This window comes from Glycine soja, chromosome 20, assembly GCF_004193775.1.
Source record: "Glycine soja cultivar W05 chromosome 20, ASM419377v2, whole genome shotgun sequence".
Lineage (NCBI taxonomy): Eukaryota > Viridiplantae > Streptophyta > Magnoliopsida > Fabales > Fabaceae > Glycine > Glycine soja.
In genome coordinates, this window is record NC_041021.1 from 2,158,502 (window position 1) to 2,174,086 (window position 15,585).

The 15,585-nt window shown below is 28.9% G+C and overlaps 4 protein-coding genes across 8 annotated transcripts; 1 reads left to right on the forward strand and 3 right to left on the reverse strand.

Moving 5' to 3' along the window:
• Positions 1-701: 701 nt before the first annotated feature.
• Positions 702-4,430, reverse strand: LOC114401571 (protein PHLOEM PROTEIN 2-LIKE A1-like). 5 transcript variants are annotated; one of them, XM_028364111.1, is made up of 4 exons: positions 4,218-4,430; positions 3,166-3,616; positions 1,865-1,958; positions 702-1,200 (listed from the first exon to the last, which is right to left on the reverse strand). In XM_028364111.1, the coding sequence occupies exons 2-4, from the start codon at positions 3,275-3,277 to the stop codon at positions 831-833; spliced, it is 576 nt and encodes a 191-aa protein (XP_028219912.1). In that variant the 5' UTR covers positions 3,278-3,616; positions 4,218-4,430; the 3' UTR covers positions 702-830. The 5 variants fall into 5 exon arrangements, with proteins under 5 accessions (XP_028219912.1, XP_028219910.1, XP_028219913.1 ...); XM_028364109.1 differs by having other exon boundaries at positions 3,166-3,325; positions 4,218-4,429; XM_028364112.1 differs by lacking the exon at positions 4,218-4,430 and adding an exon at positions 3,829-4,210 and having other exon boundaries at positions 3,166-3,325.
• A 1,641-nt stretch (positions 4,431-6,071) lies between these two features.
• On the reverse strand, positions 6,072-7,819 carry LOC114401371. Its single transcript, XM_028363879.1, has 3 exons — positions 7,628-7,819; positions 6,424-6,582; positions 6,072-6,313 (listed from the first exon to the last, which is right to left on the reverse strand). Exons 1-3 carry the CDS (start codon positions 7,649-7,651, stop codon positions 6,188-6,190), a joined length of 309 nt encoding a protein of 102 aa, XP_028219680.1. The 5' UTR covers positions 7,652-7,819; the 3' UTR covers positions 6,072-6,187.
• Positions 7,820-9,449: 1,630 nt separating this feature from the next.
• Positions 9,450-12,768, reverse strand: LOC114402747 (protein PHLOEM PROTEIN 2-LIKE A1-like). The gene is made up of 2 exons (XM_028365416.1): positions 12,578-12,768; positions 9,450-10,280 (listed from the first exon to the last, which is right to left on the reverse strand). The coding sequence occupies exons 1-2, from the start codon at positions 12,730-12,732 to the stop codon at positions 9,914-9,916; spliced, it is 522 nt and encodes a 173-aa protein (XP_028221217.1). The 5' UTR covers positions 12,733-12,768; the 3' UTR covers positions 9,450-9,913.
• Positions 12,769-13,520: 752 nt separating this feature from the next.
• LOC114403554 lies at positions 13,521-15,291 on the forward strand. The gene is made up of 5 exons (XM_028366571.1): positions 13,521-13,782; positions 14,034-14,092; positions 14,423-14,584; positions 14,809-14,867; positions 15,270-15,291. Exons 1-5 carry the CDS (start codon positions 13,719-13,721, stop codon positions 15,289-15,291), a joined length of 366 nt encoding a protein of 121 aa, XP_028222372.1. The 5' UTR covers positions 13,521-13,718.
• The last annotated feature ends 294 nt before the right edge of the window (positions 15,292-15,585 follow it).

Below are 15,585 nucleotides of genomic sequence, written 5' to 3' on the forward strand. Positions count from 1 at the left end.
AAAAAAAAATTCATAGTATTTTCGTAAACAAATAAATTATGAGATGTTTCAAATCAAATTAAAATAAGACCTTGCACATAAGAGTTGTATGATGTCATGTAATGTCTCTAGGTCGTTCATATAAAAAAAATGACCTCTCTTATTTTTGTCTTTCATTGTCAAAATATGTTATTACGCCTTGTTTGTGCACAGAAATAAAGGGAACTGTACTCCTTATGCAAACTGTTAAACATAGAATCCATAATTTGTTAATTTTTCTCATATATACTTTGATCTTATTCCTAGATAAAATCGTAAAAAAAAATGTTATTCCTAGATAATGCGCATCTGCCTCCCGTTGTTGAGTTATATGTTATTTGTATTCCTTCTCTTTTCTATGAGTCTGTTTGGATATATGAATAAAAATATTCTTGAAAACTTCTCTATTAAAACAAATTTTATATTTTTAATAAAACAATTCTCAAAAATGCTTATGATTTATATTCAAACTGGTCTTATATCTTTCATGAGTCATGACACTCTTTTCATTTTTATTACCCAATTTGAAGTATCTGAATTTTTTCTTTTCAAAACACAACTAAAATAAGACAGTCCCACATATTTTTTTTTTTGTTTTTTTGTTTTTAACTTAATAGATTTTATTTTATTATTATTGAATAGATAAAACAAATTAAAAAAAGAAGGAAGAAGAAGTAAAAACATTACACAACAAACTGCTATATCCTATTTAAGTAATGATATTAGCACACTTCATCAATCCAAAAGCTTTATTACTAGTAATACAAATTATCATTTATGGCATCGACTTCATAATATATCTATTTTAATACTTAGTTCTTTGGTTTGATGACAACACCTTGGATGACTAGCCCACTCTTCCACATGCCACCTTCATATTCATACATAGAGATATCCATCTCACCACCATCTTTTTCAGATGCCACAAACTCACCTACTAGAATCTCCATCCAATTCTCCCTTAACTTCTCGTTTAAATTTACCTTGTGCTGTTGTCTCTTTCCTCCAGGAAGGACAAGTCTAACATTTATTGGAACTTCCCAACCTTCAGATGAATCTTCCAACATTATTAGAAATGACACTTGATATAGAATTCCTGGTAAAAGCTTTCTAATGTCAAATTTCCCACGCACTTCTAGCCAGCAAACTTTTTTTAGTTTAGCCAACTCTATTATTGTGCCACTGCATCATAGATAGATTTCAGTTTAACCAATTTTGTCATCGTGGCACTGCATCACAGATAGTTAGATAACTAGATAGATAAATAGAGATATATATGAATAGCTTGTTGTAATTAAACTGTCTGCAATTGTGCAAGATGAATATGTGCATAAATTTAAAGACAAATTGAAATGGACATCCTTAAACGAATGGACAAATTGAAATTTTCAATAGAATATTTACTATTTTGTTGTGTGATATCATTCATAGAATTTGAAATAGTGGGAGAAATGTTTGTCACATGTTGAATTTGTTTATAACAGGATTGTTTATTCTATTACTTCGAATTTTCCTTTTGGAGTTGTGTATGATTTTAATCTTTGACTTCTTTAAATATCTTGCATTTTTCAATCAATGAGTTTACTAATTTGGATGGAAAACATAAGACGGATTTTATTAGGGAGTTGCATGTTAAGGTTCGAACCAATATTGAAAAGAAGAATGAACAATATACAAATCAAGCAAGTAAGAGACGTGTAAAAGTGACTTACAAGAAGTTATTCTTGTATGTATGACAAGTTGTTATAAAGGCACTCTGTTCTTATCTTTCACATGTTTTTAATCTTTACAAGGAGTCACTTATGTTCGGGTTTCTTTGTTTCGTATTATTATTTGATTTTGCTACCTGTTCGAGGCATTCCTTATGCTTTCCAAGGTCTGTAATGTCTTTATATATATATATATATATATATATATTTCAGTCGGGAACAAATGCACTCCTGAGAAAAAAAATTCAAGTATATATTTAGTGTTTTATCTTTTGTTCAATTATACATTTTATTTCATCTCATGTTTTCTTTTCACATGAATAGTAATCACGGTTTTAAATTGTGGGCTGCAACCAAAATGAAAAACATAAAAGAGGTTTTTTTAACTTATTACAACCCTCTCACAATCAGAGCTGCGATCGTGTCTACCACATTTGTCAGCAATTTTTTTACAATGTCAAGAATTACAGCAAAGTCGTAACTGTGGTTGCAATTGCAACTGCAATTTATACCTCTAATAATAATAATTATATTTATGAAAGGAAATTATCCTCACTTCTCAATTACTCCGGATCTAGATCACCATTGACTTTTTTATGATGATGTGTTCAATTTAATGGATTCTGATTATATTCACATGCAATTTTCCTTTCTTAGATTGCGTAAATAATTGATAATGTATTTTTTTCTAATGAAAATTGTGAAAATATGCTAATGTTTTTTGGTGTGAACTAGTGTATTCCTTGATGAAAAAATAAAGATTATTTTCCTGAAGGATTGAAATCCATTTAAGGAGTCGACATAAGATGTTTTATCATATGTATGAATCAGGGATTGAATCCATGATCACATATTTAAGGAATAAGATTATCTATTAAGAATGTGTGTAATATATTTCAATTTCTTACACTAACAAATAAAATATATACTTGCTAAGTAAAGAACAATATTTAAATAGTTAATTTTTTAGCCCACTTATAACTTCCATTGTAACCCATTCTCTATTTCAATTATTTTAAATTTCAAAAACATTTCCAGGAATGTTAAAATCTAACTAGATTTTTTAAATATTTTCTGAAATAACATTTATACTAATAACATTTTTGGGAATAATTCTAAGTAGGATAACACTCCAGACATTACCATCATTTACAACAAGCCAAAAATATATTAATAAAAAGATGAACGAACAAAAAATACAGGGGGACGAAACACACGGTGAACTAAAGAGCTATCTAAAACTATATGAAAGCAAATCAATCCTATTGCGAAAGAAATCATTTATCAATAAAAGAGGGGATTGAATCTCACAACAAAAATCCCATCCCTGTATGTTAGATTCGTGAGATATCTACTTTTTAGAACACTACTTTTTATATAGAATTTTGATTTTTTTTATTATAGTAAAACCCCTTAATATTTGGAGATAGATGAGTACCTTGCTTCTTTCTGCTGAACCCATATCCAATATTCTGGAGTTTCTCCCCATGTGATTGAGAGTGCTCTCGCATACAGCATGAAACAGTTGGTATTGCCGGAAGCTGAGCCATTATCTACTGCCTTAGGCTTCGATGATAGACAACCTCCCATTTTTCTTCCTAGGTAATTAATGTTTTAAATGCATAACATTTAGAGTTGATTCAATTTTAAAGACTCTAATTATTAGCAAGACATAAGTTGTAATTAAAGAAATAATTGTTAGGAATTTTATAATTCCTAATTAATTAATATGGACTACATACTATATTATAATATTTATATTAGTTATTTATAAACGGAAACCAGTTTGACCCATTAGGAGATAATGAAAATACTAATAGATTTAAAACATAAGGAATGGTTATGGTCCCCAATATACCAAATCAACAAACAATTTCTCCTCTCCCCATCTGAAAAGAAAACTAAAGATCAATTCCTGCTTCCAATAATAAAATAAATACTTCGTACTAATATCATCCTTAAAAAAACATTAAACAGAAAAAAGTCACCGTTAGAGTTTCAGAAGTTGAGATCTCTAAAGCAAACAGAAACAGAGCACAAATATTTAAGCCAAAGTTTTAAAAAAATAGAGTCACAACATCAAAAAAATTTAACTGTCTACCACCGTAATTTGAACAGTATTGGTCGTATTTGTCCATGATTTTCCGTGATATCAACAAACACGATGGCGATGGATGTTTAAAACCTTGATTTAAGCTCATGAAGTGCAGTGTGTAACTTTTCCTTTGATTAAGAAAGATACAAACAGTATGCAGATTGAGAAAGATTGGAACATGTAAGCAGATTAGAAAATGCTCAAATGCTCGATCAGTAAAATAAGCAATTGCACAAAGCAACAAACGTTGGTTTCTCCTAACAGAAGTCAAATTTATGGCTGAAGCAGGGGGGGAAAAAGTGAGATAGATAATCATAGGATGAAAATAAAATTACGAAAGTCTAATGTGAATTATTATTCCCTTGTAAAGATTTGGCTAAGAAAAGTGTTCTTACCAGTGTAATTGTTAAATGGTGAGAGAGAGGACTAAGAAGCAGGGTGCGAACGAGATCAGACACTCGATGATGTTACGATGTGTGGTCCAGAACCAAGGTTGACTTGAGGTCCAGACACTAGGAGAATTCGTTTTGGTCGTAAGAAAATAAATAAACTAATCAACCAGAGTTAGGCCTTGCGGAAAGGACCAGGTTGGAATCTCTACTGAGGGATGCTTACATTTAATATTTGTTGTGTTTTGAACAAAATTACTTTTAAAGGAGGAGGCTTGTACGTGGGAAAAAAAAAGAGCAAGACCAAGCCGTGTAAGAACAAAATTAGGATAAATGATCATTTTAATTATTTAATATATAGAAAGAACAAAAACTTTGATTTAGCCTCTTAATATATAAAAGTGTGACAATTATGTCTTATAGTTAAGTTTTTGAGACTATCTTATCATTAAGTTATAATGTTGAAAAATCAATTTGATATTAAATTATAAAATTTAAAGATTAATTTATCATTAAGTTAAAACTTAATTGTTACACTTTTTTTACATACCTAAATTAGAATTTTTTTTTACTTTTTTAATCATATGACACAAATGGGTTAGATATATTGGGTTTTTGCTTCCTGCACCTCCCATTATTTGAAAAAATAGGTGAATAAACAAATATGCCCTCACCTCCCAATAACTTAACCTAACTTCTTCTTTCTTTTCTTCTGAGCCGCAAACACCTCCTATTCCCCCCTTCCTCGTCGCCCCACACCCCACACCTCCTTGGCTTCTTGGTTTTTTCTTTTCTTGTGGTTGTTCGTGAGTTAATAATCATCCAAGATCACCTTCCACATTTTTTCCAAGTAAGTTGAAACTTTCATCCCTTTCCTTTTTTTTTTTTTTGTAATTTATTCAGATAGCTTGATCTGGTTTATGTTGTGTTGTATCTGGATCAAGCTATCCGTAATTGTGTCATGAATGTTTGTTTTTTATTTTTTTATATTTTTTGTAATTGTTCCGGATAGCTTGATCCGAATGTGGATTTGGTGGTTTTCATATCAAGCTATCTGTAATTGAACAATGGAATCCATAAATGTAATGTGTATTGCATGATCTGTAATATTTTCTAATGTTAAGGATCATGCAATCCAAGTTACATTGCACAATTATGGATTAGTTGATCCATAGTGGTGATTGCCAACCCGAAAATATGTTTCGGATTGACAATCATTACTACGGGTGAACCTATCCATAATTTTATTTAGCCAAATGGAATGCAAATTGGTATTGGAGAAATTGTTATTTTAAAAAAAGTATTTAGCAACCCAACTATTATGAACATTTTTTATTCTCAACTATTATAAATCATTGCAGTATTTTAATTTAACTTTTAAGTGTAGTTACATCTTTTAAAACAAATGACATCCAACTGCGTAAATTATCTATCTTTACACTAGTTATTATAGAAAAGGATCTACCTTACCATGTATGATATGATTAGATAAGTAAGTTCTAATTAAATTCTATAAAAAAACGAGATTGAATTGGGTTTAGAAAAAATGTGAATGAACTCAAAAAAAGAAAAAAAAAACATGAATGTTGCACATGGAATCATATGGTTCTATGACTTTCTTCCTCCTTCCTTCCACCACCTACCCCATCTATTATGTTTTAGCAATTGGTTGATTGATTATAATTAGTTACACAATTTAGGCAATCCATCTACAGAAAATTCTCTCACCTTACTCTCCTTCTTGTAGAAAATTATATTTGTTATGATAGGTTAATTGATATGTAGGATATTGTAATTGTTAGGATAGGTTAATTATATTGACTTTGACTATGATTACAAATGTTAGAATGTGTCGGACTATGTTCACAATATTTATGATATGTTTAAAATATGTTGACTCGAATTCTAATTAGTGTACGTTGATGTTATCTTTTATACAAATATGTCATGTACAAGAGGTGGTGACCGCACCAAACCTACTGCATATGTACGTAGACGTTAAAGACTTGCAATTGTAGATGAGGAGCAAGAGATTTATGAAACTCTCGAATATGTTGCAGTTGATGATGTTGCACCTGAAGATGTTGTGTTTGGTGGTGGACCTGAGGACAAATCAAGCCTTACTGAATATGCTCATCATGTGACTTGTAAATTTTGGAATGACTTGGTATACCAATAACAACAATCTAATATTTAATTTTTTGTTAATTACCTTTGTAGTTATGAATGTTTTGCTACAATCAACAATTTTTCCAATTTCTTGTCCATAATCTTTATGAATATCTTCGTCTATTCTAACGTCATTATCCATGTCAACCTCCACATCCACTCCATCAGACATCTTCCTCACATAACCATCTTCCATATAAATCTTTCAAAAGCAACAAAGTAAGTTAATGAACAAAAACTATCCAACATATTCAAACCAATTTATAATTAATAACTAAAATTATTATAAATACCCTAAATTAAACCAACCTTCTAGATAAGGCAATGAAATGAAAAAAATAAAATAAACTAGATTGACTAATCCAGAACTTCAAAACATTAATTTTGGATTCCCTGATTCGAGATATAATATAATTTTTGGATCAGACTATCAAGAATTGATGTTTTGAAGTTTTAGAATAATTGACCTGGGAAACAAAAAAACTCAAAATAGATCAAACAATTTGGTATTATAATTGCACAATTCTGGATTAATTGATCCAAACTAATAAACAAATACACATAATTTACGGATCAATAAATACGTACTTGTATAAGAATGAATATGTATTATTTGATCTGGTATTAATACTACACCATTTTGAATTCATTAATCTGGATTTGTATAACAAATCTGAATTGTCTGATTCGGTATCATGTTACTTTTACAGATTTAATTCTTAATTTATTGATTCAGACCTATCTTAAAACTTTGTTTTCTAAAAATCAATTATGGACAAGACAATTTAGTTATAATAATTTAACACAAAAAGTATAAACAACACAATTAACAACTCACTTGTGCAAGTGAACCTGAGACACGAAAATGTGAGGAAGTGAACAAGACAATGTTTCCGGCATGGAGAAGTGAGGAAAACAACCTATGGACAAGTGAGGAAGACAAGGTTGCTATGGCCATTATGAAAAATTGGGAGGTGCAGCAAGCAAACAGGAAGTTAACCAAGCGCCGACATCAAAATCCCTTTGAGCCCAAGCATAATACTATCCCAAAAAACCATCCAATCTACTAACTAAGGGCAAACCAAAAAAACCTCCAGCCTATACACGTGACCACTAACAGCGCATGGTGCCTTTGTCCCAACCAATCACATTGTAGCCCTTATAATATTCACCAACCATTCTTGACTGTTATTGAATCAACCATTCATTGTTGTTTTAAGTATCAGCATAGAGACAAAAGCAAGTACCTTTGCATGTTTCTCTAACTTCATCACCCGACACCCCCTTTTGCACGCGACAGAATTCCACCAATACCAGGTTTTTTATTTCATAACAGACCTGCACTTTTTCTTGTGTAAGAGCTTCAAATTAAATACAAAAGTTTTTTCAAATAACGAAAAAAAAAATAAGATAATTTTAAACTAAATAAAAGAGTAAAATAAAATTTTAAATAAAATAATAAAAATAAAATTGAAAAAAAAGTTAACATCTTATTCATTAACTTATTTTTCATAAACTAATTTAAATAAAATATTAAAATAAACTATTTAAAATAATTTATGAAAAATAAGCTACTAAATTGATCCGAATAACTTATAAGCCAGTGAAAAAGCTTATAATCCCTCAAAATTCTTATCAAAACTATCGTGTAAGACCCAGACGTGTAATAATAACATTGATTAAGATTGGTTTTAGTTAGATTTCATTTTAGAGAAAGTTATTATACTCCTTTCTGATTCTCAAATTATACTCCCATATTATATAGTTTTATAAAAATCATTTTAGTCTCTTAAAATTGAAAAAAGAAAATAAAGTTTTAGTCTCAAAAATTTAATTTTTAAAGACAAAATGATTTTTTAAAAAAGGTTTAATTCCTCAAATTTATTACTTAAAGTCTAAAAAATTAGATGTTAATATTTTTCAAATAAACTGTTAATTCATGTAAGTTATGATCATATAATTTCAAATAAATTCTTTATTCTCATATGTTAAATGTAAATGATTGAAAATTAAATTTATTTGTACGTACCAATCATATAAAAAAAATATTTCCATTTAAAACTTTCGTTCAAATGATTGATGATTTAAACTTTATACAAAGACCCCAACACCGTATGCTATATAGGGAACCTCATATAAGAAATCATTTGATTAATATCAATTTATCAAATTTAATTAAAATTTAAAGTAATAAATCATTAATACAAGGATAAAAAAAATAATTAACTGCATCCACAAAAATTACAATAAGAAATTGAAAGTAGACTGTGATAAGTAAAATAAATTAACTAATAAATATTAATTATAATTATAAGTAATCAATTATCAATCAATTTAAATTTAAATTAAAAGATAATGGTTCAAGGATATAAGGATATTTTTTAGACAGACTCTGAAAATTATTCTCTGAGACAACAAAAAAACATCATAATAAATTTTAGAAAAATGTTACAAACACACTTTTTAATATACTTTTTTATATTGATAAAATCATTAATTGAAAATGATAATTTTTGTGAATCTCATATTATATTTAATGATTTTTTCCTGATTTTATAATTTTTAATAAATTTTAAACAATTAAAGAAAGTGTTAAAGAGTATGTTTTTAGTATTTATCTCAATTTAATCTCTGATCTCAAAAAAATCATACATCAATATATTAATGTCAATATTAATTAAATTTAAAGTTATCAAAAAAATAAAAGAAATTGATTAAAAGTAATCGATGCTCAGTTAATTTAAATTTAAATTTAAATTTTGTTTAAAGGATCAATAATTATAGGGTTTTAAAAATATTAAAAACACTAAAGAAATAACAATAATGATTTAACGGGGTATTTCGGAATAAGTATATATAGTTGGTTGATAGGTACAATTATTACTGCAATCATTCATCTTGAAGTATTAATAAAATGCAACAATTATTTATCATGGGATTTTTTAACCTTATTTTTACTTAAAAAAATTAGACATTTCCCTATTTTTAATTTTTTTGTTTTTAACTTAATAGGTCTTATTTTATTGCTATTATTGAATAGATAAAACAAATTATAAAAGAAGGAAAAGATTCACACAACAATCTGTTATATTGTATTTAAATAATGTGATATTAAAACACTTCATCATTTCAAATACTTTATTAATACATATACTTTATTATCACATCTACTTCTTGTATATACTTTTTTTTTTCTTTCTTCATCTTTTCTTGGTATCGACTAGAGTAAAGGTGTCCTTATTCATTTTATTTAGTGATCAAAGAAAAATTATATATAGCTTAGACTTTATTTGCATAAATTTCTTCATAAATACTATTTATAGGGGAAAAGTAAGTAGGAAAAAAACTTCTCTCTATAAATTAAAAATTAGTTAATTTATCCATAACCTAATTTGTTGTTGTTGGAGTACATTCTTTTCCTCATGTTAGCTTCTTTGAATATTAATTTTAATTTATAGAATTTTTTTTTTCATTTTTTCTTCTTATGTTTTTCTTCTATAAAAGCTTCTATATCCTTAATATGTATTTAATACCTAGTTCTTTGGTTTAATGACTACACCTTGGATGACAAGCCCAGTCTTCCACATGCCACCATATTCATACAAAGAAATTTTCATCTCGCCAACATCTTTTTTAGATGCCACAAACTCACCTACTAAAATCTCCAACCAACTCTCCCTTGACTTCTCGTTTAAATTTACTTTATGTTGTTGTCTCTTTCCTCCAGGAAGGACAAATCTAACATTTATTGGAACTTCCCACCCTTGAGATGATTCTTCCAACATTATTAGAAAGAACACTTGATATAGAATTCCTGCTGAAAGCTTTCTAGTGTCAAATTTCCCATGCACTTCTAGCCAGCAAACACTTTTCAACTTAGCCAACTCTACTATCGTGCCACTGCATCATTGATAGATATCAATTTAGCCAACTTTGTCATTGTGGCATTACATCATAGATAGTTAGATAACTATATATATAGATAAACAACTAGAGAATTAGATAGATATATGAATCTAGTTGTAAAATTAAAACTGATAGTAATTGTGCAAAATGAATATGTGAATAAATTTGAAGTTAGGCAGCTGATTCAAGGAAGAAATTTTATTTCTTGATTGAATTTTTAATTCACTTTAAAGAATTTTCTAACAATCGTTTAACTCAAGTTTCTATGTTACACTACTCTTATAAAATTACCGTAAAGAAAAGTTCTACATAAAGTGATAAATAAAAGATAAATTACATTAATTTGGTCGGGAACCTAATTTATATTGTATTTTTTCTATTCATAATGTTTTCTAAACAGTTGCAAGCATCAATCATTTTCTGGATATATATGTCAGCCATTTTTTGGGTATGTCGCTCATTTTCTAATAATTACTAGTATGATGGTTATGGGTGCATGCTTCCATCATGGATTGTTGTCCTGAAATGTATCCCTAAATATTTTAATTACAACGTTTAATTTGACCTTTTGTCTACTTCATTCTAGGCGCAGAAAAATAACTATTAACTTCCATGCCCCATCCACCTCTCCTATTTGTTAGGAAATCATGGCTTGATAACAAAAATATGCATTTAGCCTTTGAAAATTGCCTATAGTCATGACCTTCCAAGATTAATTCTTCCCTCCATCTTGGTCTTCCCCAAAGTAGGCCTGATTCAATAAAGTAATTCTATTTTTCAATTAGAGAGAGATGACGGTTTTCAAATCCCTTTCTTTCCGTTGATAATTTGATATTTTTGATTGAATTTCTTTGTTTTTTTTTGTTTGTTTGATTTTTTTATTTGCTAGTTAAAGATGTTAAAATAAAAAAAATCTTAATAATATTTCAAAATCCAGCAAAAGCAAAAAAAATATAAAATTCACCTTTTTCTTATTCTTCACACCGTGAATTGTTAGATAAAAATCCAAAGATAAAAAGAAAAAATGAAAAATATCATTACCGTGTAAACAAATAATTTTAAAATAAAGATTATAAAATCTCCAAAATAATTAAAAAACGATAAAAAAAGAGAATAGATTCTCTTATATTACAACACATTTTGTTTCTTTTAATACTAAGTTTCTAAAAAATGAAATTTTAGTGAAGAGATATATAATATAAGTTTCGAAAATAGATTTGTAGTAAGAGATGAAACTTTTATTACAAATTAATTATCAATAATTACTTTTACCAAAAATATTCTTGTATTCTTGCATTGTTGTCAATCTCATCTTATTGCGTTAGCCGTCAGAAATAATAATTAGTTATTCGTCGTTAGATATAATTATTTTAGTTGTTCGTCTTCATGGAATTTTAGTTATCAGATATTTTTAACACTAGGCCAAACTAAAATTCATTTAGATTGAGCCACAAAAACTGATGATCATCAACTGAATTAACCATTAGCCAATGATAAAACAATAAGCCCCAATAGCAAACATTTTTAGTGTAAATTATCAATTTTAAAGATCTACCTTGGCGAACAATTTTTCTCGAATTTAGTTTGAAAGAATTTGCGGTTAATAGGTTTTAATATACTGTGAATATAGAATAGAAGAAAACAAGATAAACATCGATATGTCAATTGACAGTTCACATGCTCTTGAACACAATTTTACGGTTTAATTATGGATTCGGATTCTGTCCGTATGCAATTTTTCTTTCCTAGATTATGTAAATATTCTATAGTATGTATATTTTTTTCTAATGAAAATTGCGGATAAATGCTAATAATATGCACCAATAATATACATTCATTTCTTATACTGAAAAAAATATATATAGTTGCTAATTAATGAACAGTATTTAAATATAAATAATTGTTATCTTTTATCTTTTCGTAAGCAAAAGAGGCATGTTAATTAAAGTATCACAATATTAAGAGGAATCCTAAATTCCTAACTAGGTTAGCACTCTAGATGATACCCATCATTCATAACACGCCAAAAATTAAATATACTAAACAAAAGAAGAATTAATGAACAAAAAATATGAAGGCGCCAAACCAAACCCAGGAGAAACAACTGAAGAGTTATATATCTAAACCTATACGAAGGCAGATGCAATATTCCTATTTCAGAAGAAAACTTTATTAACAATAAAAGAGGAGATTGAATGAGAGATCTACTTTTTAGAACACTACTTTTTATATAGATTTTGTTTTTTTTTGTTTTAGTAAAACTTAATATATATTTGGAGATAGATGCGTACCTTGCTTCTTCTTTCTGCTGTACCCATGTCCAATATTCTGGAGTGTCTCCCCATGTGATTGAAAGTGCTCTCGCATACAGCATGAAACGATTTGTGCTGCTGGAAGCTGAACCATTATCTTCTGGATTTGGCTTGGATGGTAGACACCCTCCCATTTTTTCTTGCTCTACTATACGTTCCTAGGTAACTAATGTTCCAAATATATAACGTTTTAGAGTTGATTCGGTAGTTTCTGAACCTTTGTATTGCATTTTCTTTTTTTATTCCAAAGGACATAAGATGCTCAATGATAAGAGTGCGGATTCCATATATGACTTTGGACAGTTTTTTTTATGGTTTAATTTTTGGAGAATGATGAACTTACACCATAATAATTCTTAATTTTTACATTTAGTAATTATATTTAAGTGACAGATATGACAGAAAATAAAAAGAAAAAAAAGTGGAATAACATTGATAGGTTTTAGTTAGATTTCATTTTACAGAAAATTATATTTCCCTCGTTCTTAAATTATATTCTCATATCATATCATGTCTATCTTTATCTATATAATTATACAAACAAGGCTCTGACTACTTTTTCTCTATCCTGTTAACACCTGTCCACTGTCAATTCTCTATCCTGTTGACACATATCCAGTTATAGGCATTCTTTTATGCTTCTTTGCTCATTGTCACATGAAGGCTTTCTCCTTTTCTGAAGGTTTGTGTTTTACAAGGCTCATTCTCTCTTCTTTGTGTCGACTGTTGCAATTCCTTATTTCCACAACCACCAAGGCATGTGTCACTTTCTAATTGTCGGATTTCACCGCACCATTTAATTCTCCTTGATTCCAGAACTTTCTTCTCTCTCTTCCATTTCTCTTGCATCCGTCCAGATTTTTTCCCTCCTCTTTCTCTTCCTCAACTTCTTCTCTTTTCTTCTCTATCAATATTCAGTTTTCCCTTTTTTCTCTTCCTCAACTTCTCCTTTTTTTCTTCTCCGCTTTTGTTTCTCCTCCTTTATTCTTTTGCATCCATGCCGTTTTTGTTTCTCCTCCTTTATTCTTTTGCGTCCGTCCATATTTTGTTTCACGTTAATATTCTATTTTTCCTTTTTTGGTCTAATTTTTTGTGGTTTGATTTTTAGGACAGTCTAACGATGGTGCTGAAGGTTACGAGGCTTTGCCCATGGAAGAGTTGGGATAGGCTACTAAAGAATAAAGGTATTGAAGAATAAAGGTTCCATTTTTATCTATTTTTTCTCCTTTTTTTGCCTAATCTTTTGTGGTCTAATTTTTTGTGGTTTGATTTTTGGGACATGCTAACAGTTGATTTTTCTTTTTCGTTTTTTAAAATGCAGGTTCGTAGACACAAAAGCTTAAATTTTTTGTGGTGTTCTGCCTTTATTTTGTTTTCTGACTTCTCCCAATACAAAAATTTAAATTTTTGTGTTCTTTTGGCATGTTCTATGCAGAGAAGGTGGAAAAACACATTAACTTTGCAATTTTTATCTCAAGAACTTCATGGGTTCAGGTTCGTAAACACAAAGGCTTTAATTTTTGGGGGTGTTCTGCCTTTATTTTGTTTTCTACATGAGTACAGGTTATGTGTTGAACAAAAAACGTGTCATCTTTTTCGTAATTTCCTTTTTTTAAAAAATTTATCTTCTCCCATTTTTGCTACAAGAGTTGTTGTTGATTTCTTTTTGTTTCTCTTGTAATTCTTTTTTCGTTTTTTTAAAATGCAGGTTCATAGCCACAAAAGCTTAAATTTTTTGTGGTGTTCTGCCTTTATTTTGTTTTCTGACTTCTCCCAATACAAAAGTTTAAATTTTTTTGTGTTCTTTTGGCATGTTGTATGCAGAGAAGATGGAAAAACACATTAAGGTTGCAATTTTTATCTCAAAAACTTCATGGGTTCAGGTTGGTAAACACAAATGCTTTAATTTTTGGGGGTGTTCTGCCTTTATTTTGTTTTCTACATGAGTATAGGTTTTGTGTTGAAGAACAAATTGTCATTTTTTTCGTAATTTCCTTTTTAAAAAAATTATCTTCTCCCATTTTTGCTACAAAAGTTGTTGTTGATTTCTTTTTGTTTCTCTTCTAATTCTTTTTCGGTTTTTTAAAATGCAGGTTTGTAGGCACAAAAGCTTAAATTTTTTGTGGTTTTCTGCCTTTATTTTTGTTTTCTGACTTCTCCCAATACAAAAGTTTAAATTTTTTTGTATTCTTTTGGCATGTTGTATGCAGAGAAGGTGGAAAAACACATTAAAGTTGCGATTTTTATCTCAAAAGCTTCATGGGTTCATGTTCGTAAACACAAAGGCTTTAATTTTTGGGGGTGTTCTACCTTTATTTTGTTTTCTACATGAGTACAGGTTCTGTGTTGAAGAACAAATGTGTCATTTTTTTCGTAATTTTCTTTTTTCAAAAAATTATCTTCTCTCATTTTTGCTACAAGAGTTGTTGCTGATTTCTTTTTGTTTCTCTTCTAATTCTTTTTTGTTTTTTTTTTAAAAAAAAATTATCTTCTGCCATTTTTGCTACAAAGAATTGTTGCTTATTTTTTACATCCTCTCCATCTTCCATTTTCGTTCCTCTCCATTCCTCTTCATATTCATATTCCATTTTATTTCTATTTTTGTTTTGGTTTCATTTTCGTTTATCTCACTGCCTGTTCATTGTTTTTAATGAATTGCTATTGTATGCAGAGAAGGTGGAAGAAGACACTGAAGCTGCCATTTTTTACTCCAAAAAGCTTCCATTTTTATCTGATTTTTATGTCAAAAGGTTTGTCTCCTTTGTTTCTCTGTCTACATGTTCGTTTTCTTTGTTTCTTTGTTTCTCCATCTTCCTTTTTCATTCCTCTCCATTCATCTTCCTTCATATTTTGTTTTCTTTGTTTCTTTGTTTCTCCAACTTCCATTTTCGTCCGTCTTCATTCCTCTTCATATTCCGTTTTACTCCTATTTTTGTTTTAGTTCCATTTTTGTTTATCTCGCTGCATGTTAATTGTTTTTTATGAAT